Here is a 23871-nt window from a genome sequence, read left to right as displayed (position 1 = left end):
AGTGTGTCGACCTTTGTCTCAGTTGACTTGCCGGTGACATTCTTGTTCATTTCCAGCTGAGTTTTTCCACCACTTTGTTCTGCTCGTGATGGAGAACGGCGGACAGAGACGAGGAGTTGTGGTATGTTTCCTTTTGAAACACACTATTACATAGCCTTGTTAACATATACACAACTCACATACAAAGCACAACCAACAGAGAATTTTCATCGCAGCAAAAGCTAGATTCAAACGTTTAACAAACACAAATCGTCTCCTACACATAGGAGTAGAAGTGTAGGAATGATGTTCAGATGAGGCGTCGTGAAACATTGTTGCAGGGTGGATGAAAGAGTGTCCTAATTTTCAGAGGCCACTAGATGGCGCTCTTTGGTTTAGAAATGATGTGAGGTTTCATTGAATGAGTTGTTCAAGTCCAAACATTTTACAGCAGACAGCGCCATCTGGTGGCCTCTGTGTCATGAATCCCCATCAACCCTTTAATATTGTGTCATAAATCCTCACCGACCTACCAGTGGCGCTCACTAGGTGGCGCTGTCTGTTTACTATGGGGTTTCATTCAAACAGCTTAAAGAGCAGAGTGCCATCTGGTGGCCTCTAAAAATCAGGACATTTCATGAAACCTCATCTACCCATCAATATTGTGTCATGAAGCCTCATCAACCCATTACTTTGTCACAACACAAAGACTCAATAAATCACACAGCTTTGTTTACAACAGGTGGCGGGCTGGTGAGGCTTCATGAAACAGTGTCCTCCTTTTCAGGCCTCAGTAGGTGGTGCTGTTTGTATGAAAATGATGTGAAGCTCCATTGAAATGGTTGTTCATATCAGACATTACAGAACAGCGCCATCTAGTGGGCATTGTTTCATGAAGTCTCATCAGCTCTTCTGTATCTATAACCAAGCAAAAGTATATTTAATCCACACACGAGAACAAATACACCACACAGACTGCTGACAGCAGCAAGTCACTGCCACTGAATCACACAGTCAAATGACTTCACCATGATCTCAGTATTGTGGTCGAGACCTTGAGGGACAAAGCTGGATTCCAAAGTAGAGAAAATGGTCCTCTGGCTCAGCTCTTTTCTCCACTTTTGTGAAGCCTGCCACTGCTTCAAGAGCAGTGTCCACTGTGTTCACTTGCTCATGACGGGTCCCAACGTAAATGCCCACCTAGATTAAAGACGACTGGCCGGGCTACAGCCTGGATCTCTTCACCTACCCGGAGCACTACCACGACGACATCGAGAACGTCTACATCCCACACGGGGTGATCAAGAACAGGTGGGTGGTCCAAACAACCTTCTTCTTCCTCTGCTGACTGCCCTTCTCTCAGGACCGAGCGTCTGGCTCACTACATCGTGGAGGACTTTGTGGACAACAACATCATGGTCCTGTGTGCCCTCAAGGGGGGGTACAAGTTCTGTGCAGACCTGGTGGAGTACATCAAGGTTCTGGGGAGGAATTCCAACAAGTACCTGGAGACTCGAGTGGAGTTTATTCGCTACAAGAGCTACCTGGTGAGTGATGGAGGAGAGAGAGGAGGCGCCAGGATCCACATGTTGGTGACCTATGAAGCTATTACACACACTGAATTACTACACTCATGCTGGATAGATGAGGCATCATGAAACACCATTGCAGGGTTGATGAAACAGTAATTTTCATTTTCAAAGGCCACTAGATGGCGGTCTTGGTTTAGAAATGATGTGAGGTTTCATTCAGTCGTTCAAGTCCAACCATTTTACAGCAGACAGCGCCACCTGGTGGCCTCTGAAAATCAGGACACTGTGTCATGAAGCCTCATCGACCCTTCAACACTGTGTCATGAAGCCTCATCGACCCTTCAACACTGTGTCATGAAGCCTCATCGACCCTTCAACACTGTGTCATGAAGCCTCGGCCACATGCATCACTACGATACACTACTACCAACAAACACACATGTAGCACCATGTAACTGCAAAGGTCCCAACAGACTTAAACTACGTTGTGCAGACTCACAATGAAGTACATCTACATGAGAACCAAATAAATGAGAATAAACTTTCACACTTTCACAAAAACAAAACTGACACGTCGACAAACCCACATCTCAAATCACACAACACTATGACCAACCTGCTTTATACACAACTAAAATACACATATATCATGGTTAAATAACAACACTAAAAACGTATAATAAAGCCACACAACCGACACACACATTTTCGCCAGTGCTGCTCTGATCGTTAAACACAGAACTTCATAAAAGCATTTTAATCGATGACTCATTTTTCCCACAGAAACCTGTGACGCGACTTCATTATCTTACCACTGGGTGTCAGTGTTGCTCGTGTTTCGTCTGCTTGACTTGCTCCTGACCTTGTATCGGATGAAAACCAGGCTCATATCAAAGTAGCTTGTTGGCCTGAGGTTGCCAGTTAAATCTCCTAACAATGTGGGAGTGTGCAGAAGAATGGTGATGCTGAGTGTCTGGAGTCATGTGATCACCCTGAGGCCAGGCATTCCTTCCTATCTGCTCACTTTTGAACCGGCATCAGATGTCTCTAAGGCTAAGCTCATGCTTCTAAATCCAAGGGGTGGAGGTGCCAAAGGACCCTGCCCGAGGGCTTGCACTTGCCTTGTCCAGGTCCAAAGCTCTTCATGGAGTTGATGGACACTGCCTTTTTAAGTGACTGTGTCGTTGTCCTTTCATCTCCAGAACGATCAGTCCACAGAAGACCTGCACATTGTTGGGAGCAGAGATCTGTCCTTTCTAAAGGGAAAGGTGAGTCGGACTACACAGACCCAGTCCACATGATTCTGGTCATGTCTCGGACCATGAGACGACCTCCATCAGCTCCCCTGGTGCCCTGATCTTCATGGCCCAAGACATTTCTGACCTCACCATGAAACACCAAGTTGGGTTTTGACCTAAAGGATGACGGGCGTGGTGTCGTCTCAGTGGAGAAAATGACTTTTTGTCCTCATAAATCACTTCTATATAACCAGCAGTGCAGGTTTGAATGTCCTCCTTTTGCAGAGGTGCACCTCCTCCATGTGCTCTCCACAGCAGCGTCACCATGCTGAAGTGGTTTGCCCTTCGCCATCCCCACGATGAATCACACATTTCATGCAAACATTTGTCCCCACCACTGAGATTTACCGACACATCCATCCCTGCAGAGCTCAAGTGGGCTTTAGTGAACCGTGGAATCTCCAGGAATCATCCCTCCGCACCACATTATTCACCGAGATCGGGCTTAAGACAAAAAACTTCTGGTGCTCACGCAGGTTGCAGCAGCAGGTCCGTGGCTGGATCCGCTCACGCGGGGAGAGGAGCTGTCACGACCCGCTATTAGCCGAGATGCATTTGCATCGTAGGTAAAAAGGTCAGGATGAGTCAAAACAAAACCGCTGACAGGATATTTGCACAGAGAGGATCAATCTGTCCTCCTCGCTCGACACCGTTATCATCATCCTTCACGTCGGGGAAATACTTGATGGGATTTTCAGATGATGTGGACCGAACAGATGCTGACGCGGCAGATAAAATATCGGATTTTCCGACATGCGTAGCAAAGTGGCTCTTATGGTATCATAGTGTTAGATGCTTCAGTGAGAAGTAGTTTGGAACCCACTGGGTCCTTCCTGTGTTAAACAATGACTCAGATAGATTTTAGAGCTGAGTCTGCAGTCTGACACCACCACCGCCACCGAACTAGCCCTGTAGCAGGTCCCCCATCGCACCAGTCCAACAAACACAGTTCAAAATGGGCATCACTAACTCGTGGTCTGAGGGCCATAGTGGGCTCACCTAGAAGGAATATGTGCAACCTAAAATGTAGACAACAGGTGGCGCTGTGTTACCCAAACAATAGATGGGATTCATTCATTCAAATATTTGGTCAAAACTTTTAGCATCGCTAAGACGCTAAGCTACTGGTGTTCGATTCCCAGGTGTGACTTCTTTCAACGTTTTCAAATTAACACACAAAAATATTTTTATGTATTTTTCAGACACACTTGAGGAATGTTGTGATCATAAGTTATTTACAGCAGGAGCTTCAGACAGACGAGCAATTTGGATCTTGGAACAACTGGAAAACTTCTTGGCTGGGGACTAATGTTGTCGAAGACCCTTGGTTTAAAAGATGTATTAGAACTGTACCAATCAGATGTAACAACAGTGTAAAATCGTCTAAAAATAATACACTCAAAAGTCATTCAAACAACAATGTTGAGATCATGAATGTGAATTAGCAAATGCTGTTAAGAAATTGAAGCTAACATCATTGTTTACAATACCGTCTCAACAGTGTTTTAGTTCTTCTAGTTGCCGAATAAAAGCAACACAACTAGCTTACCCGCACTAAAAGCTACATCATGTTTGCAAGGTAAACATGCGAAATACGCATCGCTTTAGCAACCAAAGTAGCTGAAGAGAGCCAAAGCTTTCCAGATGCTAACACTTTTGTCTGAGGCTAAGATGAAGTGGTGACACCGAAGGAGCGGCCTTTCTTAGCAAGACAAGTAAATCACGTAGACAGCAAAGTAGTGTAACAAATAAGCCAAGTCAAGGGAGAGTCATTGTATCGGCCGGACAGGCAGTTTTTATCGCACGTTATATAACCGTGTTCAGGTGTGGCGAGAGGCAACTCTGGCGAAGAGCTTTGCATTTTCCAAACCACAGATACTCGCTCGGCACAAACACGTCCAGGAGAACGCTGAGTCATTTGAAACCTGGCAACAGATGAACAGAGACGCTTTAACTGTGACTCTTGTGTTTCTGTAAACACAGATGTCCGTTGCAGTAGAGAAGAAAATCGATTCTTCAAAGGCGTGAAAGACACGATTGTTGCCGTGGACACACCAAACTTTGTTTTGCAAGTGCGGCTAAGTTTCAGAGGTGACTGATGTTTCTCTTTTCTCCTGGTTTCAGAGCGTGCTGATCGTCGAGGTGAGTTTCTCTCCATCCAGCGCAGGGTCGGAAAAGTCAAGCCAGTGTGCAACATAGTTGAGGGTATTTACGGTGACATTTTATTAGAGTTGGGCATCAAGGGCACATGCCAGCAGGTCATGGACTCGAGTCCTGGAAAGCAGAAACTCTCTCAACTGGCACACCATGCCTCTGCTTCTTTGGCATAATGTTTTCTTGAAGCCCTTCTCTGTTGCTGGGTCATGATGACATCAACAGAATCCCCACACATTCCCAAGCCGGAGTAAGGTGAGCTCCTGAGCTCCCTCGCCGCCCACTAGCATCAGCTCTACTCTGAGTCTCTAGCAGGTGACTGGGTTTTGAATTCCATTCACTGGTGCCAACATTTTACGAACCCTCTTGGCGAATTCAATTGTGAAGCGCGACAAGTGACTAGTTAAGCAAGGGGCTAGTTCTGCTGCCCACAGGCGGTCAGTCTCATGCTGAATATTTTAATATACTTCATAAGGTCGGCACCTCGTCGGTTGTCCATGGAACAACCGAAGGATAGTTGGATGCCATTTTTGCTGCTGAAATGATCGAGATTCTGTGAGTTTGACAAAGTTGCGCTCACCAAAAAAAAGAGCAGCTGTTGAGCCCCTCGCCAACAACATCACACCGATATTTTAGTATTTTTTTAAAAATAAATCTGAACGCAGTAAATCCTCGTGAAAGTTTTCACATTCTCCATCAGTTTAGACTCAGTATAAAATAATTATTCAACTTAAGTGATGATGTCATTTAGTGACTTTTTGTCGTCTTATACGTACAGCGTTGCTCTCTAAGGGGTTGGCAACACTGATACTGACCTTTTTTTGACAAGACAAGGAAACGGCTAACAGTATTTACCTCAATAGTATCACCATACTAATGACTTCATTTTTATTTTCTTTGAATGTGAATCTAAATAATCAGTAGTGATTGATCGAAACATTTCTGCAGTTAGATACCTGGGAACACAGAATATCAGCATGGAATAAATTCCAAAACAAATGTGGATTTACTGAAAACAGCTACATGCCTCCTTGTTTTTGCTAGCCACAATGCACGCAAGTTTGTTCTAAATGTAAACAGTATAAATATTCTGAATTGTCTATCTGAAGTACAGTTTAATATGTAACAATTAAACAGGAAATTTTAAGATTAAGAGGTGCCAACGATAGCTAAGGGGACGGTAAATACATAAACAATTCAGATAAACAGTGGTCAATTGTTGGATTACACACAAGAAAAATAGAGCAAGTAAGACTGAAGAAAACCATCCAAACAAGATAAAAGAGGTTTACTGGAAACTCACTAGAGGCACATGTCCGAGGGTTATTCTGAGAGTGAGGGCTGCAGAGCTCTCATCAATATTCTTAAACGTTGAGCTCCTGAAACTCTCCCTCAGAATGTCTCTGGTCTCCCAGCAGCAGCAGCAGCAGCAGCAGCAGCAGCAGCAGCAGCAGCGTGAGACCCTGAACTCTCCCCGGTCTCATCTGCCCTCCTCTCTTTGCTCTTCCCTTCCCTCAGGCCATCGTCGACACAGGAAAGACCATGAAGGCTCTTCTGAAGCATGTGCTGACCTTTGAACCAAAGATGGTCAAGGTTGCAGGGTGAGTGAGCTTCTCTTTCTCCCTCCTCTGCGGGGGGGAAATACCAGCCGTGTGATGTGGGGAGATATCTCTGGTCCACGGTCTCGCTGCTGTCCTCTGAGAGCATGGAGCAGATAATCTCTCGCAGCAGATGGCTCATGTGGAAGCGATGCTTCCTGCTGTAGGTTGTGTGCATCGTTCACCACAGCTGGATCTTATTCACAGCTGGAAGCAGGAGCAAATAGATCGATAAAAAATAGAATTGGCAAGCCAACAACTGTCTCTGCATTTCAGGCTGCTGGTCAAAAGGACCCCCAACGTCGTGGACGGCCTCACCGACTGTAAGTTCGATGAGTCATTGTTCATCTCAACACGTCCTGTTTTAAGCGCTGCCACCGTTGGTGTCCATCATGAGTCACGGTACTTGACTGATCAAGAGGAAGTCCAGCCGCCGGCCTCACCACTGCAGACCTCCACACACCGCCCGGTCACAGACTGGCATCAGACCGAGGCAGTGTTCTGCCAGTCCAGCAGGGTCCGCCACCCTCTCCTCATCCTTCATTCCCAGCAAAATTCACAATGCATACGATGCGTTGACTTTTTTCTTTTTTATAAGAACAAACAACAGTTACGCATAAAATAACAATAAACTTCCTTTTTCTGTCTCTTCAGACGTTGGATTTGAGATCCCCAACCGCTTCGTGGTGGGCTACGCTCTGGACTACAACGAGCACTTCCGGGACCTGAATGTAAGTCTGCTGTGCGTCTGAGCGGGTTATAACAGAAGTCAGGAGAGTCTTTCCTCTGGTGAGTCCTCATCTGGGACCCCACCCGCCCCAGCAGGGAGCTGTGCTAGTTCTGGGGTGGTGTCAGACTGCAGACTCTGAAGTGATGCCAACCGGGTCGCCTGTATTCACAACACGACAACACAAAAGTTCTTAACAGGTCCCTCTAGAGACCTCCATGTTCGTATAAAAAACATAATAATAATGAACTTGAGTTGTGTTTTGAGTTGTGTCTAGTCATCAGTGTTCGCTAAAAACAAAGCTCAGTTGGAGCAGATTCAGTGACACTCAAATCTGATGTTCTTCATGTCAATGAAGCAGTTTGACCGAAACTCGCAGACGTCATCCTAACAAGCCTGAACTCTCATTTACCTTTGGCTCGACCCACAAACGCCATAACTCTGCGTGCGTGTGTGTGTGTGTTTGGTTTACAGTACGAGTGTGTGTTGGGGGAAGGGGGCAGGATTTATTATCAAACTCTGAGGGAGGGTGGCTGTGGAATGTCGGGGTCGAGATCTCATTATCAGACGCAGATATAGCTTCTAATCCTTCACCGAAAAATATGAGTCTCGGGATGCTCAGCGCCAGATTAACAAGTGCGTCATGACTCTGCAGGTTCTATTCCCAGATTCACCACAACTCAAGCGCGCTTGATTCATGCACTGAATATATACCAGACGTGCCGGGTGTCTGGAGTCTGAGGGGTTCCCAGGTCAGATGATCATCCCTCAGGGTGTTCAGTTGCGAGGAGCATGGGTTTTTCTTTGAGTCCCTCCCGGTGACCTTCGAATCTTGAGGTTTTTCTTTGTCCAGAACCTAGAGCAGTGGTCACCCAACGTTTTTGGAGATGAAATTGGCTTCAGGGTTAGAAATCCATTGGTGCATGCAAAACTCCTTTGGCTCAGCTCTGAGTCCACATGACCTGTCAACCTCATGCTCCATATTTTACCTGGACAATACCACAAAACTCTTGATCACATCCACCTGGGTGAGGCGTCTCAGCTCCAACCTACACCTACATCCAACTGGGAATCACGGTGTTCAACTTTGAAGAGCTGGTCCTCAGCTGTGAACTGTCATGGCAAGGAGAGAATCTCTCACCTGATCTCCAGGTCACTTTTCTGTCCATGAAATCTGTGATGTGGCCCAGGGACAGACCGCAGGTCTGGTGATGTCCGGTCCTGACAAGAAATGAGTCCAACTTATTACAGGAAGTTCATCCAGACTGAAGTCGTGAGACATCACCAAGTCTGAGGGGATGAGCTGCACCGTTGCCATGCAGACCAGGTGTGAAGTTTTCACTGGTGGAATGTCATGGTGGCACAGGAGAATAGACCCAAGTGCTAAGATTGCAACTGACTCACAGAAGAGCAACAAAGTTACATTTAACAATGTTTAATGCACAATAAACAAGAAAATGGGCACAGACAGTAAACAAGGAACGAAAAACGTCACCACCAAAACACGTAGCGAAGGAAACACTGACGTGGAAAAACCTGAGGCCCAAACATCGGAATACGCTCGGTGGTGGAAGACTCAAACACACACGCGAGGAAGAAGGAAGAAGGAACCTAACAAGGGAAAACAAAGCCTGAGTACAAAACTCTCAAGCACAAAGCCGATAGAAAAGGAAATAAACAAGGAAGAAAACCAAGGAAGTGGCAGAAAAGGCACGCACAATCAAAGATATCAAGAAACGCGATAGAACTAGTCTTGAGTGGATCTTTACCGGTGGACGTGGAGCAACCATCTGGCAACGCAGACTGGAACCAAGGTGTTGAAATCAGAAGGAGCTTGATTAGTCGATGGGTTCCAGCTGCGCTGCTGTGAAGGTGGACAGAAAACAGGAAAAAGAACATAACCTCACTCTGAAGGGCAGCTCCTTCTGCAGTCAGAGTCCACCTGCAGACGGTAAATGAGGTAAAGTCATGATTGACAAATGATTGACATCATTTAGTGACTTCTAGCGACATATTGGATGTTCCTTTCTCAGAAGTTGGTGACACGATTCTACGGTGCAATTTTGAGTCACTGGATGTTTGGCTCAAGGGTTAGCGTCACGCTGCTGCCAAGAGTGTCACCATGACTTTAACAACTGTCTCTCCTTCCAGCACATCTGCGTCATCAGCAAGACCGGGAAGATGAAGTACAAGGTCTGAGAGGAGTTTCCGTCCATCACACTCGACTGCAGTCACACGCTCAGTCCATTGAAAGCTGTTGCTTCACAACTGCTGCATGGTTTTATAAAAGGAAAAGTGCAACAGAATCATTTCCGCCTCACTTGTGTTGACTCAAACACAAACAAACAAGATGAGTAACAACCGAGCCCGTCGCCCGCAGAGGCGGTTGGTGACAGATGGAGAGATTATAAAACTTGGCTCCCTCATATTTGGATGACGCCGGTTCTGAGTCATGTGGACAGCAGGCAGGCGAACGTCCATTCGTGCCTTGTTTTTGTATGTAACTGTAAATCCGACAGTAACGAATAATGAAATTGATCCACATTTTTAGCTGTACATTGACCGGAAACATGCTGGAGAGCAATAAACTATCAGGTTATTCTACAGAAGGACGCACCTTCTTATTAAAATGTCTGAAAATATTGTTTTTTTGTTCAATACTGTTTATTTTTTTGTCAATAATATTTATTAGCATTCGACGTCCGAGTGATCTAAAATAATCCACTATTTTTGCTGTTATAATATAATATAATATAATATAATATGATATGATATTAGACGTCACTTATTTGTCCCACAGTGGGGATGTGGTGACAAAAATATATTGAAATGAAAAACACAATTTCAAGATAAGTATTAATAACTAAAGTGTGTTGTAAAATGAAAATGTGAAAACAGGTCAAGGACTGCATGAAAGAAAAAGAAAAAGGAAAAAAAGTTAGTGAAAGTGAATACATACCTAAAATCAAAAGATAACCTCAAGTGATCAGTTTTGAAATGGAAGTTTTATTCTTTTTTTTAACGTTAGCATTGGTCATAGCAGCTCTTAGACTCCATACAGTGCATCGGCTCAAACCCTCTGTCGTTCTTGTGAGTCCAGTCACCTGGAGGGTGTCAGATCTGGTCTGGCTCTCTGGTTCCTGTGTGGCAAACACAACTCTCACTCTGTGTAGAAATGCAACCCTCTGTTCCTCCACTCGTCTGTGACCCCCAAATTGCACAGGAGCCAGATAAGAAAACAAATTACACATCTGTTTGGCTCCGTTCAAGTCCAAACAACAAAGAGGGACTTTGTATCAGCAGCTACGTGTCTCTATCAGAGATCATCAGCTCTCCACGGTGTCGGGGGTCAACCTGCCCCCCCCCTCGTCCTGGCTCTGCCATGGGAACCTGGCGGCCATTGTCGCTCACCTTGGTAGCTGAAAGATGGTCTGGACAAAAAGCCGACCAGGTTCACATGCTGCGTCTTTGTGGCGCTGCGTCGAGGGAACGCAGGACCGGGCCGACCTCAGAAAGTAGGCTGCAGGTAAAGTGCGGCGGCACAAAAGGAACAAAACGGGAATTGTACCTTTGAATGGCCACACAAACTTGAGTTTGACATCTGACGCTCGTGCTCACTCAGCGAGCGGAAGGATTGGGTTTCATGTTAGCAGACAAGAACAGCTTTTGTTGGGATTAAACGGCAAGTTAAACAGCTCGATACCCAACGACACTTTCATGCCTCTGATTTACCAGTATAAAAAAATATATATCAAAGACATTTAAGTACTCAGATGACAGTACAGATGATCCTGACTGGCAAAGGTCAAAGGTTAACAGTATGTCATTTACTAAGATGGAACTTGTTTAAAAAAATCAAATGAATTTTATTTTTAGAATTAGTGAATTGCATTTTAATATTTGATACTAGAAAAATCTAATTTAAGACTAATCTGTACGCAATCATAAACATCAAGCCGCTCTTTGCTGCATAAATTGAACGGAACATTTATGCTTTTATTCTCATCATTAAACCTGTCATCACCAAACATCCATGATGTTTGTGACATCACATTGCACAATGTTTTGCACATGGAATTGTTCCCGATGGAAGAAGGTTTATACGTGATTAATCTGGATCATATACATTAATCATATCTTTCTGTAAAGAATTTATAGTCCTGGTTCTTGCTCTCTATTCTTAGACTTGTGTATGAACTACATCTTATGTTTGTAAGACCGTGAGACAGAAGTCATGTGTATCTTCTCATATGCTCATATTTTATACTCGTATTTTTTACCTTTTCATGGTTAAATGACATTCTTAAGCATTTTTCATGGCACTTGAAATATACATATCCAGAGATAGATGAAGCTTGTGAATGAATCCAGCTGTCGCTTGTTGATGATGTTGATCACACCATATGTGTTTTATAGTCTTCAATACAGTTCAGTTGAGAAAGATTTACCGGATGCCTGTGTAGCAACAGTAATGGTTTGAATGTTCCTGGAGTGACTGATATTAAAGCTAGGACAATAGGGTTGTTGGGTCCAGCTCACCTGTCACCATGAAACTGAGTTTCAGCAACGCTCTTGAGACTATATCATGTGTTTTATCCTTGGAACATCAGCGCCATCACTGAGGTCTATGAGTTGTGTTTAACTTCAACACTTTAAACCAGAGTTCATAGATGTGAGTGAGAATCACTGCGGTGACGCATCAGTCTTCACAAATAGAAAGAACATCCACCACGCTGTGATGGTGTTCTATGTGCAGACCGTGGCTCCAGCAGGATTACAGGCCAGTGGTGCCAAAGACACTTACACAACCTGTAGTGGTGAGTGATCCTCTTAAACACTCAAACGCATCTCTTGATAGACTCGCTGATGCCGGGGAGCAAAAACAAAACTGAATCGTTGGCTGTTGCAGGATGCTGGAGTCGATCCCAGCTGCATAGGGTAAGAGGCAGGAGGCTCTCCTGGACAGAGTCATCAGTTAACTGCCATATTTTGTTGGGCTGTGGGAGGAAACCAGAGTGCGTGATCAACTCAACAAGTCAGAAACTTTCAAGTCAAGACTTCCTGGATTGAGTGTTGAGCGTCACACCGCGGAGACTAACTGCTCTATTGTGAGAATTGGGGTGCAGTGGGTCCCCAGACAATAGCTCTCCGCTGCAACCAGGGAAACCTCGCCAGTGTGCGGGTCAAAAGAGCGCCATTGTCCTCGCAGCTATTGTGCCGCTGGAGGAGCCGGCAAACAGAACACTGTCAGCCTTTGTCTGGTCTGGATCAGCTGGCCTCCGCCTTTTTTTTTTAACTCACCGAGGAGTTCCATGTGGACGCCATGCCCTACATGTCGGCGTAATAAAGTTAAGCACAAGTGATAATGGAGGGGCAAACATGTTGCACCACTCCAGTGTTTGGAGATGGAAGTGGCGGGCAAGTGTTCGGGCCTCCGGGCTTTTCTTCGGGGTCCACAAAGATGTCTCTGTGATTTCATTCGCAGTCTTTAGCGGTTTAATGAGTCAACGGGAGAACATTGTGTCTACAGCCCGTGGCAACCCATTTGTTTACGAGCAACAGGGAGTGTTTGTGGGTTCAATTCTCTTTCAGGCAAATGCACGCTCAACAAGAAGAGGAGGCACGACCTGAGTTTGTTGATGCCGCGGCTGAGCGTCTTGTGGGGGTACACAACTCCTCACACTGAGACCAGCCCACAGGGCGCAGGTGCAATTCTCCCAATGTTTCTGAAACATTATGGGTGCTGGTCAGGGATGGTGTTCTGGATAGAACTTCAGATTTGGAAGTGGTAAGGTTCTATTCCAGTCCACCGTGTTGTGAGTGTTGAACAAGACTTTCGACTAGATAGTCTTTCTTCCCACATTGATAGCATGACCCTTGGGTACTGAACATGCTATGTATTCAACTGCACCAGGTCATGTGACCTTGTCACCACTGGAGAGATCATGATTGTCAACTTGGTTTATGGGAGCAGGGTCTGGGCCTCTGTGCTTAAGCTGCTGCCCCCATGATCCAACATGGGTAAAAAATAAAATGTGGAAGATGTGGAGAGAATTTAAAAATTGAGAATAAATTATTACATCAATATTCTAAAATAGAAAATTGTATATTCAAAATAATAAACGTCATATATGAATCGTTTATCAAGCAAACATTGTTGGTGATAAAAAGTTAAGTATTATGAGGTGCTAAAAGCTTGAGGGAATGTTACAAAAATTAGACTTTAAAAGATGATATGATAAACAAAACCAGATTTTTAAAGATTTTTTAAGTACCAAACTTCAATGAAAGATAAATGAATACAATCTTTTTGAAACCAACAATATTAATATGAAATAAAAATAAATGTGAACGCTATATTTTGAAAACTGCATGCATCAAACAGTGAAAAATAAAATATTTTGAAAACTTGTTGCAGAAAAATACAAATGCAAGAAGAACACAAGCCACTACACATATTATGTAGTGCTAAGTATATTTCAATAAACATAATAAAAAAAGTTTCAAAATATTAATAAAAAATTCACGAGTGCACCTAAATAATAAATGATAAATAAATACACTCAATAATAATAATTCGTGTGATCAATGGGATTTTACATTTTCCAGTTTTAAATGACATCAAGCACAATATTTGAAATAGAATGGAGATGGTCTATTTAAGAATGGTTATGTAACAGCGTCTGCCATTGGCCCGCTTCAAATTCCAAATTTAAACTGACGCTCCGATTGGTCGCCACTCTTGCTGGGGCGGGTGTTCGGGGCGGGGTTTCGACAAAGACGGGACAGCCGTCAATACGTCGACGCTCTCAGAATTGTCGCGCCGCCAACCGGGACCAGGCTGGAATACACGACAAGTTCGGGGCTCGAACATGGAACCGTGGGGCTGGAATGAATGAGAAGCCGGAGCAGACGGTGTGTCAGAGGGAGAGATGCGCGCTGAAGGGCGTTTACCGTCTCTTTTCCGCCGAACAGGTAGCGAGCCTGAGCGGTCAGTCAGTGTCGCGTAGTCTGTGACAGCAGCCTCGACCCACCGAGGACTCGAACAAACCCCCCTCGGAGATGGATGCAGTGTCCGGCCAGTCGTTTCGGAGCACTTTTCCGGATTTGTAACCGGTAGGTCCGTTCATAATTTACCCTGTAGCCACGGCAACAACCTGTCGTCCACGCCGAGGCTGCGTTAACGTGACACCGTCTTCTGTTGTCGGTTGTTACCGCCTCTCCTCAGCGGGATCCCGGGGGCTTCTTTCTCATCACGACCCTCCGTTTGTCCCTTCACTTCCTCCCCGTTTCTCCTTCAGCTCACTCACGAGACACTGATGCCACCTGTCAGGCGTTTTCAATGACAAATAACAACCTGTGGAAACCCACTTCAGTTGAGCAGTGAAGAAGCTCACAGATATTCTCGGTCCATTGATTCCAATGTGAAAGTAGTCAAGCTAAGAAGCTACGGTCTCCTTAAGAGTAGACACTAGGGATGCTTGTTGAAAACTGTGTTTCTAGTGACCTGAAAGTCGTTTACAACCTCTTTGCACCTTATTATTTTATAACCTTCACTCATTGATGAGGCTGTTTTATTGATACAAACCGACAAACGCTGCTAAAAACATGACCACATTGCTCAGTCACTGGATATTTGCCAAGCCAGGAAGGTCAAGGCAATAGCAGCATGTTAAAAAAGACACGGTGGAAGTGTGTGTTTGATGACAGGAGGTACCCTTTTTAGAGCTGTTGCTAGTACTCCTCTTCTTCAGTCAAGAGCACGACAACTGTAGATGCAGGGATTGTGTTTTCTTTCTGATCGTTGTGCATCTGTCTGTGGTTTCACTACTTTTATCAACTTGTATTGGAGTTATTTTATTAATATATTACTCATTAAAGTGTAAAATCTCATTGCTTTTCCTTGTTGTACAGTTTCACTCTTTCAAATCACTTTGAATTTTGACATGAACGTGCCAGACACTGATGATCACAAAGCTTCAACTGCGTCGTGACACAATTTTTAATTTTGTTGACAACTTTTTTTAAAATAGTGTTATGAGGTAAACATCTACATCTAAACATATGTATGTATGTATGACATGTGTATATGTATGTATGACTAAGTTTGGGTTCAGGCTCCACAGATTTTGAGCAATTAAACTTCAAGAATAAATATACTTAAAGAATAAAATTGTGCCCCACAATATGTTGCAAGATCATGAGGCCTCCTGAGGCCAGTTCTATAGGCTACTCCTTCGTTCATTCTGGATATGTTTCATTGGCCTCTGCTCCATGGTTTTCCCAAGGACGTCTTTGTTATCGTGGTTGTAATGTAATTGACTTAAAACATCCACTGAGTACATTTCTTGTTTGTTTCAGATTTCTGCAGCCATGACGAAGGAAGACGGTGTGGATTAGGATTTTTTTTTTCCTCCATCTCTTCACCCCGATGTGGACTCTAAGGGACTTCTTCTGTGGTTTGATATGACATGATGGCGGCACGTGGGAGCGATTCACCGCAGGACCATGAAGAGAGCAAACCCAGAGCCATAACTCCGACCTGCGAGGTGAGAAAGCGGCCGGGGCTTTTACTTTTATCTGGACACTCACGCTGCTTCTAGGTTGTTCAAAGTCATCATCACTCTGAAAACACGTGACAAGCCTCGCGCTCTGAAGGTGCGAATCAGAGTGAGCTAAGTGTTGCTGTGCCTGACATCTGCCAGAGTCAGAGGCGACAGGGTTCACTTTTCCCCTCTGACAACTGTTTAAGCGCACAAAGAGAGTCTTGCAGTGCCAGCGTTTGTCTTTTATTGGTCTGGATGCCAGACTCCGGACTGACGACCGGACGCTGTGGATTTGTGCCCCAGTCTTCTTGTGTACAGTCGGTTACATCACTCTAATCATCTTCATGGTCCAGCTTGGTGCTTGGCCGTGCAGTGGTGGCATGTTTTGGATTAATCCATCATCAGAAAATGGTGCTCGGTGTGTGTGTGTGTGTTGCGCTGTAATCCTCTTAGTATGTCAGAACCAGCTGAGGAATGATGACATAAATCTTTACGAGGATGCAGGCAGAGAGTTGAGGGAGAAGTTGAGAGCTGCAGGTGCTAATGCTACTTCTGCGGTGGATGAGGTGGAGTGAGGCGTTTGTGCAGCAATGTAACAAGCAGTTTTTGTCTGAAAACATTATAATGAAAACACTTTGGAAGCCAGAGTGACACAATTCCAAATGTCTCCTGTTTCCTCACTGTGACTGCCAACATTAACCTGGTTCTCCAACTCATGCAAATAAAAAAGACAGTCAGGTGTGTTGCATTTAGGGCTGCATCTAAGCGCTATATTGACAGTGTACTAGTCAACACCGGTCGGTATTTGATGTGTATGGTCAGATTGTAGTGTTTTAAATTCTAATGGGAAACGTATGCAAGTTATTGTTTGCATTTGTTAGGTGTTCAATGTTGTTTTGAAATGTAATATTTGATTGGTAGTTGCTCAAAATGTGGTGTTTAGTATTGCGTGTGTGTCCTTTGCTTTGTCCTGCTGTGATTTAATGGTCTGGTACTTTCGACACTGTGGGTTGTGATGGACCCGTAGCCTCAACTTGCAGCAGAGGGAGCGATAATGCCCCGACTAGGTGACTCATTAGTCAGTCTGCGATGCAGAATGCATTCAGTTTGTTTTATTTTGGAGTTAAATTGTGGGTGTGTGAGCCAATGTGTAAGTAAATGAATAGCTTTGTTTTAGCTACGTTGAAATTAGCAGTGCATTGTTTTTGCTAAGATTTTTTAAAACATTGCCGTATTTTTTTAGGGGGGAGCTATAATGTAGTGAAGGTAAGGAGGCGTGCTGCCAAAGCCTAAACTTATGCTGGTGACCCCAAGAATGGGGGAGGAAGTACAACTGTTTGCTAACTAGCTCAGTACAATTTTAGCATTTGTATGAACTGTTGGCAAACCAGACAGACTTCAAGCATCTAAACGTGGACAGCTGTAAAAGGTGTTGTGACAAAAGTACTTGGTCAAAGATCACGGCAAGTTTTTCATTTGTTGTTTAAGGACCTGATGTTAGTATGTGGCCAATCACGACGAGTGAAGCACCAAGGGCCATTGATGTGTTGCCTCCATGGGTGGGGCAAAAAAAAAATCATGATAAATTATCGTCAAAGATCATCAATGATCTCATTTGCTTTAAGTAAAGACAAACTTGGTGCAATGACCCGCAGCCCCACACAGGATGTTAGATTAAGGCAAAACCTGGACTGGTAGATTCTGGCCGGTCCTTTCGTTCAGACTCTTGTAAATTTCATATTGTTTTAAACGGACGTGTATTTACTCTGGGGGCTGCAGCTGCTCCCCTACTAACTGGTTATCTGTGTGACAGCAGGTCAAGTGAGGTTGCAAGTGTGTTCGCCGCCAAGACTCGGAGAGCAGCAGACTGTTGTGCACGTGGGGTGTTTTTCCCTCTGTGGTGGGGGCAGCTGTTGCCTAAATTACTCCAGGGTTGCTATCACAGATTTGGCAGTTGTGTGTGTGTGTATATATATATATATGTGTGTGTGTGTGTGTGTGTGTGTGTGCGTGTGGCTTAAAGAAGACACCCCTCGCGATCTCCCTCATTAGTGAGGCAAGATGATGCAGACATGAGGGGGGGAGTGAAGCGGGAGCCTCTTCTCGCCCGGGGTCTCTGGTCCCATTAGGCACCAGGGGCCACACCAACTCATGAGCAGTGAGGCTTAAAGTTGTTGGAGAGAATCTGTTTTGAATGTCTATTGATACACTCCAAGGCAGCATGTTTTTATGGTTAAAAGAGTGCATACATTTTGAATCACAGAAAAAATCTGAATCACAGAAAAAGGTGTACGGCTGATTCCAGCATGTAGTAGTTTGTGGACAGTATTTCTCAGTGCAACGAGGGTGGAGCGGTTCTTCAGTTTAATGATGCAGATGTGTGGTTCTTTTGGCTCCATCAGAACAAAACATTCAAATAGCAATGTTACTGACCGCAAACAGATGTTGGAGATCGTGGTTCTCAGTCAAAAAAGGTTCTCCTTGGCTGGTTTTAGACCTTTCTCCATGTGGAGGAGTTCAAGTGTCTTATAGTGTTATTCGCGTGAATGAAGGAAGAAGACGCTGTATTTGTCAGCATCTGTGATGCTCTGGAATCTCTCAGAGATTGGGAGTGAGATCTCTGCTATGCAGGAGAGGCTCAAACGAGAACATCTGCTCCTCCTCATTTGGAGAAGCCAGTCAAAGTAACTCAGGCGTCTGAGTCTCCTGGTGGCCTCCCTAATTACATGTTCTGGGCTTGTCCAATTGGGAGGAAGCCCAGGTGAAGACCCACCACAGGAACAGAGACACCTCTGTTTTTACCCCCAAAGAGCAGGAGAAGGTTTGTGGGAGAGAAAATACTTATATTTTTCACGTCCTTTAAAAAAAAATTGGCCGTACAGAAGACGTAGCATATAATTTCTTTAATGGTCCAGAATGGTCAGCTTGGTTTGATACAGAGCACATTTTGGACCTCTGAGGTACCCGACTGGTCAGATGATTAATTAATCAATGAAAAGTGGAAAAAAAAAATCTGCCGAGCGATCGATACTTTGTTGCGGCTCTAAATGAGAGTCAATAATTCTGGTTTATTTTTTTTCCAGTCTTATCACGTTTTGGAGCCCTAATTCAACTTTCCACACATTTCTCTCAGCTGGTTTCCGAATTCACATTGTATGTGTTGTGTTTCAAAGTGACTGAAAGGATAAAGCAATCAAACCCTGGAACTCCCCCGCGGGATGTATTGATCAGATCAATGATTCATGGTGGTTCTCTGAGTCCTGCTGATGCTCCAAAATAGCCCCTCCCATCTCTGTAAACCCCTGCCCTTCTCTCTGTCTCTCCCCCACCCGCGTGATCCCATGTCCTCTGTTCTCATGTGTTTTCACTGGTGCTATATTTAACTGTGGAACGATGAAAGCTCAGAGCGTCCGACGGGAAAGAGATATCGGTGTGTTGGAATACAGTTCGGAATGTCACCATTACTGCAGTATATTAGAGTAAATTGGCGCCAATGATGTCTTCCTGTCGGTCATAGATATTGGGTACCACTCCACTGCTGTTATTGCTGTCCATCAGAATTATTTTGGGTTTTTTTTATCTCTAGTGTTGGTTGGTTGTATCAGTTGGTTGTATTTTCTGGGTGGGATACAGATGCTTGTTGGTTTTTACAAACTTCTTGATCATAGCGGGAATGACTCTCATTTGCATATATTTGAAAAGCAAATGCTTCTCATGCGAGTCCCTCCACCCCAATTTCGGCAAATAAGCGTCTGCCCTGGACTTGACCTGTCGTCTGTCCCAGTGTACACGCTCTGAGGGGATTAGTCTAGTGGGAACGACCCGCCGGGCTGTGTGTTCGGTCATCGTATCTGTAAACTGACACTAGTATGTTTTGGCATCAAGACCTTGCAGTGACACGTGATGTTTTCTCTTTAAAAAACTCTGGAAAAGGGCAAGTGGTGTGTTGCTACCTCAAATTCCAGGTCACTAAAAATATGCTGTGCCTCTTATCTCCGCCTCTTGCAGAGGGGTGACGTCCACACCCAGCAGGACACCAGCGCATGTGGTCCCCAGTTCTGCTAAAAGCCACACACTGGACGCCATTATTCCTCTGTGGATGATGATTGATGGGTGGATTTAAAGATAGAGGAAGGGAGGGAGCAGGGAAAAAGGGCAAAAGCTGCAGAGGCCGTTTAACCACTGGAAAGAAAAAACACTTTTTCTGCTCTATTGGGTCAATGTCACTGGCTGTTCTGCCTCAATACCCCCTCTATATGTAACATAAAGCGTCGACGGAAAGAGGATGGTGAGCTGTACTGAATGGAGGGGGAGTTCTAGGGACCGGCGCTGAACCAGTCTCATGCTTAGTGAGGCCGAAGGATGTTCTTACATAGGCCTGAGGCGCCTCTGTCAACACTGTCCCTTCTTTAACTCCCCAATGTAACAGTACTTCATGTGCCAGCTTGTTTCTGTCTTGGGTTGTGGTTGGACAGATTGCAAATACCAGAATAATCTGAGGGGGGGTCTGAGGGCCAAGGTCCTTTTGACCGAAAATCTGAGATGTGAGAACAAACAAAACCAGGCTTTGGCCCCAAACTTACGAATAGTGAGGTGGAACTTGTTCAGATGCATTGCTTGTGATATTATGTGTGAGGCAGTTCTGCAGGGAATGAGCTAAACTGTGGGGAAAAAAATGTGAGGAGTAAATAAATCAGACTGGCGTGAAGAAAAATATTATGACAAAACAGGTTTTCAGTTGCATCAATGGTCTTTCCTGAATGATGGCGCCAGAAGGAGAAGTATGAATTGGCAAAATGAGGGGTGAAATGGCCTTAGGACTTGGGCTTCTAGTGTGAACGCTCCCGTCCAGCTGGGAAGTACAAGTATAATCACTGCCCTGGAGAAGGAAGAGACCTGGGCAACTGGACGCCTCCTTAATGGCACATCCAATTTGTGGGAGGCTTTGGTTTGTCTTTCTTTCCTTTATAGAGTGTATTGTTGCTGTAGCCTCTGTGTGTAGCATCCATATTTCCTCATGGATCAATTCTCCAGGCTGCAAACATTTCCCCTCCTCGCTGTCATTCAACACGCCACAGGCTCCGTGCTGTAATCGTTGGATTACATAATCAGCAGTCCAGCGGCTGATGAAGAGACTTAACACTGTTTTCTACCTCAGCAGACAATGACATTAACCGCATATGTGTTTGCAATAATCAGAGTAGTTTCCCCGATGATTGAATCTTACGTAATGAGGTGCTTTCGGGACATATCACGGTTTACAGTGTGGGCTCCGAGCTCTTGGCAGGAAACCGCATTATTTCCTGTCAGCGTCAGCGCTGGAAATGAACAAGGGCACCGTGATGAAGGAGCGATTTCATGAATGGACTCCGTCAGATGACTTGTTGTGCATGTTTCGGCAGCGAGGGCTTCTGTCCAGCTGGAAACATGGTGTTCAGGAGTCTGTGGAACATGGATTCGCGCTGTAGGCTCGACTTTGACAGAAAAATAAATCGCCTTTTGATTAAAGCAGCTGCGTGGATGAATGCTGATGTTGCTGATATGATCAGACGAATCACTCTAGTCTCATGAGGACATTTGTTCACATGAAACCACAAAAATGCTAACAGTGGCAGCAACCATGAACATATGGATCACAAGTGCAACTAAACTTTCTCTTTATGCGGTGAAAGCAGTCGATGTCTCCAAATAAAGATACAGCAGGATCATGTTTTCTTCTGACGCTACACGGCAGCCTAGTGGTTAGCACCGTTGCCTTGCAGCTTGAAACTTGTTCATGTTTGATTCCCAGGTCAGACAGGTGGCCTTTCTGCATGGAGTTTGCATGTTCGCCCTGGTTGCCTGTGGGTTTTCTAAGTGGCTCTCCTTTGACCTGGGAAACACCCCATATTTCCCTGGGGCTGGCGGGATTGGAGTGGGCCCCTTTTACTTTAGCCGCTGCCTCCTCGACCTGACCATGGCGAGATGAACTAATGTCAGGGTTCTCCCCACCACTTAAGCAGCAAATAAGGTCTTTGACTTTTGAGGCAAATGTTGCCATTTCAGCTGTTTTTGTCATCATGTAGTGAAGTGTGACTCACAGTGTCAGCGCTCCATGATCTCCCGTCAGTTGAGCTCCCCAGACAATCTCTATGCTGGTGTAAAAATCCATTCTAAGCAAACCTTCTATACAAACCTATATATTTAACGGTAAAGCCGTGGCCGTGGCTCATTTGAATCCCGCTTGCGGCTACTCTACGTTGGAGTTCAGTAGTCAGTTTCATTGTTCCAAAAAATCAAAGATGCTCCTGTCTGTCAGTAATTTCAGAGCCTGTATAGACATGACTTTCGTTGCAGTTTCAGGGAAATCTATCGATTCCTGACAGAAACAAGCTAATGGCTCTAAATGCATCTGTGTGGTAGTAAACGACGTGACCCGTCATCAACACGCGCGACATGTGACTTTTCATGGATTTGCATTTTTGACTCCGACGTTCTCATCTATTTCCTGTCAGAAACGAGGCACTCGGCGCTGCTGTGAGAGCCTCCGGATGCGTGTGTCCGGCGGGAGCGCCATGAGATCTATAACCCTGGATTGATTGGATTATCCTGTTGTGGTTGGGTGGGTGGGCTGCAATTCTGCAGCTGCACACACAACGCTGAATGATGTCACTGTTTTATTGTGGATTATCAGGATATTTGAATTCCAACAACATGAATTATTCTGTGATAGAGGTCTAGAATTTACCAAACCACAAGCATTTTGGCAAGATGTCTTTTTTGAAGGCTCCTGTTGTGGTGTGCTTATGTGAAGTTATCGTCTCCAGAAGTAGTTTTTCTGCTGGAAGTTTGTTAGGCTGTGAATTATCAACGCTAAACTCCATGGACTGGTTACAATTCCTGTTCCTCTGGGGCTGTCTAATAGTCTTCTTAAATTATAAGTTGGCTCTGGCCTTTCTTCCTGGAGTGTTGAAATGCTGGAATGCCAGTGACTTCTCGCAACTGAACTGCAGATGTTGCAGGGAACCACAAAAGTTGAACTAAGTTCTCCTTCTCAGAAGTGTGACTTTTGTTTTGAAATGTTCCTTGGATCTTTGATTTTTAAGACCCCCTTCACCGTTTGGATGTCTCATCTTTCTTGAGGCTGAATGCGGCTCACCTCGCTCAACCTGTGTTTGGATTAATTTGAACAATAAGAACATTTCCGAGAGGATTTTGTTCATGCTACGACATTAATCCTGTTATCCATGTCTAAGAATGGTAACAAAGCTTGCAGACTGAAGCCTCAGATGAGGGGCAAATGAGGACTACAGAGTTTAGAATTCAGTTCCCATCAAAGTATTCCAGCTTTTGACTCCTAGAGTTCAGGTCGAGTGTTGGCCATTGTGTTTTGTGGTCATTTGTTCATCAAGGTCAGCCAAAGCAGTAGGATCCTATTGATGTTCAGCATCCCTTATATACCTCCTACAATAGGGAACCTCCTAGTTTGGGCCGATGATAGAGGTATTATAGGGTTTCTGGGGAGGGACCCACATAACTCCGATATGCCGACCAGGGTTGGCCCTTCAAAATCATCTTTGATCATTGAGATAAACTGTTCTTCACCTTTCAGAGTTGAGGAACCCTTGAGGGTACTCATGATGCCATGATTACCAGATTAATGACTCGTTTGAACTAACTATGTACAACAATGTGACTTAAAGCCCCCAAAGTGAAAATGCTGTGTGAGGCTTGCCAACTAAGAGTGAGTGATCCCCCTCTCAAACGTTTGTTGACTGTCTGGTGGGGCCCAGGCTTGTCTGGCTTGGCCTGTTGGGACTGTGCTGACCTTTTTCAGCAGACAGTTTCGCCCCCTGACCTGACAAAAGTGGATGGCTATGTTTGTGCCGTCTTCTTTCCTTCAAAACTACTGACTCATCAGAGTGAATCTTTGAGAGTCGGTACCACCGAACATCAGACAGGACTTATGGATCCATATCCTGTTGTGGATCCAACAACCTTTATTGAAGGCAAATCTGGTGAACGGGATCACTGAGGGCCCTGTGGCTCCTGTTAATG

At 44.8% G+C, this 23871-nt stretch overlaps 2 protein-coding genes across 3 annotated transcripts in view; both read left to right on the top strand.

Annotated features, from left to right (window-relative positions):
• Positions 1-17: 17 nt before the first annotated feature.
• prtfdc1a (phosphoribosyl transferase domain containing 1a) lies at positions 18-9930 on the top strand. The gene is made up of 9 exons (XM_053859819.1): positions 18-121; positions 1184-1290; positions 1343-1526; positions 2714-2779; positions 4934-4951; positions 6482-6564; positions 6838-6884; positions 7216-7292; positions 9440-9930. The coding sequence occupies exons 1-9, from the start codon at positions 89-91 to the stop codon at positions 9485-9487; spliced, it is 663 nt and encodes a 220-aa protein (XP_053715794.1). The 5' UTR covers positions 18-88; the 3' UTR covers positions 9488-9930.
• Positions 9931-14076: 4146 nt separating this feature from the next.
• Positions 14077-23871, top strand: part of LOC128756479 (rho GTPase-activating protein 21-like) — an 82015-nt gene continuing 72220 nt past the window's right edge. Inside the window, exons 1-2 of one of the 2 annotated variants that reach the window (XM_053861031.1) lie at positions 14077-14404; positions 15650-15837. In XM_053861031.1, coding sequence (XP_053717006.1) covers positions 15760-15837 — 78 coding nt within the window. In that variant the 5' untranslated portion in view covers positions 14077-14404; positions 15650-15759. Of the gene's footprint in view, positions 14405-15649; positions 15838-23871 lie in introns of those variants that run through there. The other variant, XM_053861033.1, reaches the window with a different exon arrangement.

This window comes from Synchiropus splendidus, chromosome 3 (genome assembly GCF_027744825.2).
Source record: "Synchiropus splendidus isolate RoL2022-P1 chromosome 3, RoL_Sspl_1.0, whole genome shotgun sequence".
NCBI classification, from domain to species: domain Eukaryota; kingdom Metazoa; phylum Chordata; class Actinopteri; order Syngnathiformes; family Callionymidae; genus Synchiropus; species Synchiropus splendidus.
This window is presented reverse-complemented; position numbering and strand designations above follow the sequence as displayed.

Bases quoted from the DNA above. Each gene is read 5' to 3' on its own strand.
- prtfdc1a (XM_053859819.1), top strand. From the start codon at position 89: ATGGAGAACGGCGGACAGAGACGAGGAGTTGTG. The intron at 122-1,183 runs GTATGTTTCCTT...ATGCCCACCTAG, and splicing joins GACAGAGACGAGGAGTTGTG to ATTAAAGACGACTGGCCGGG. The intron at 1,291-1,342 runs GTGGGTGGTCCA...CCCTTCTCTCAG, and splicing joins CACGGGGTGATCAAGAACAG to GACCGAGCGTCTGGCTCACT.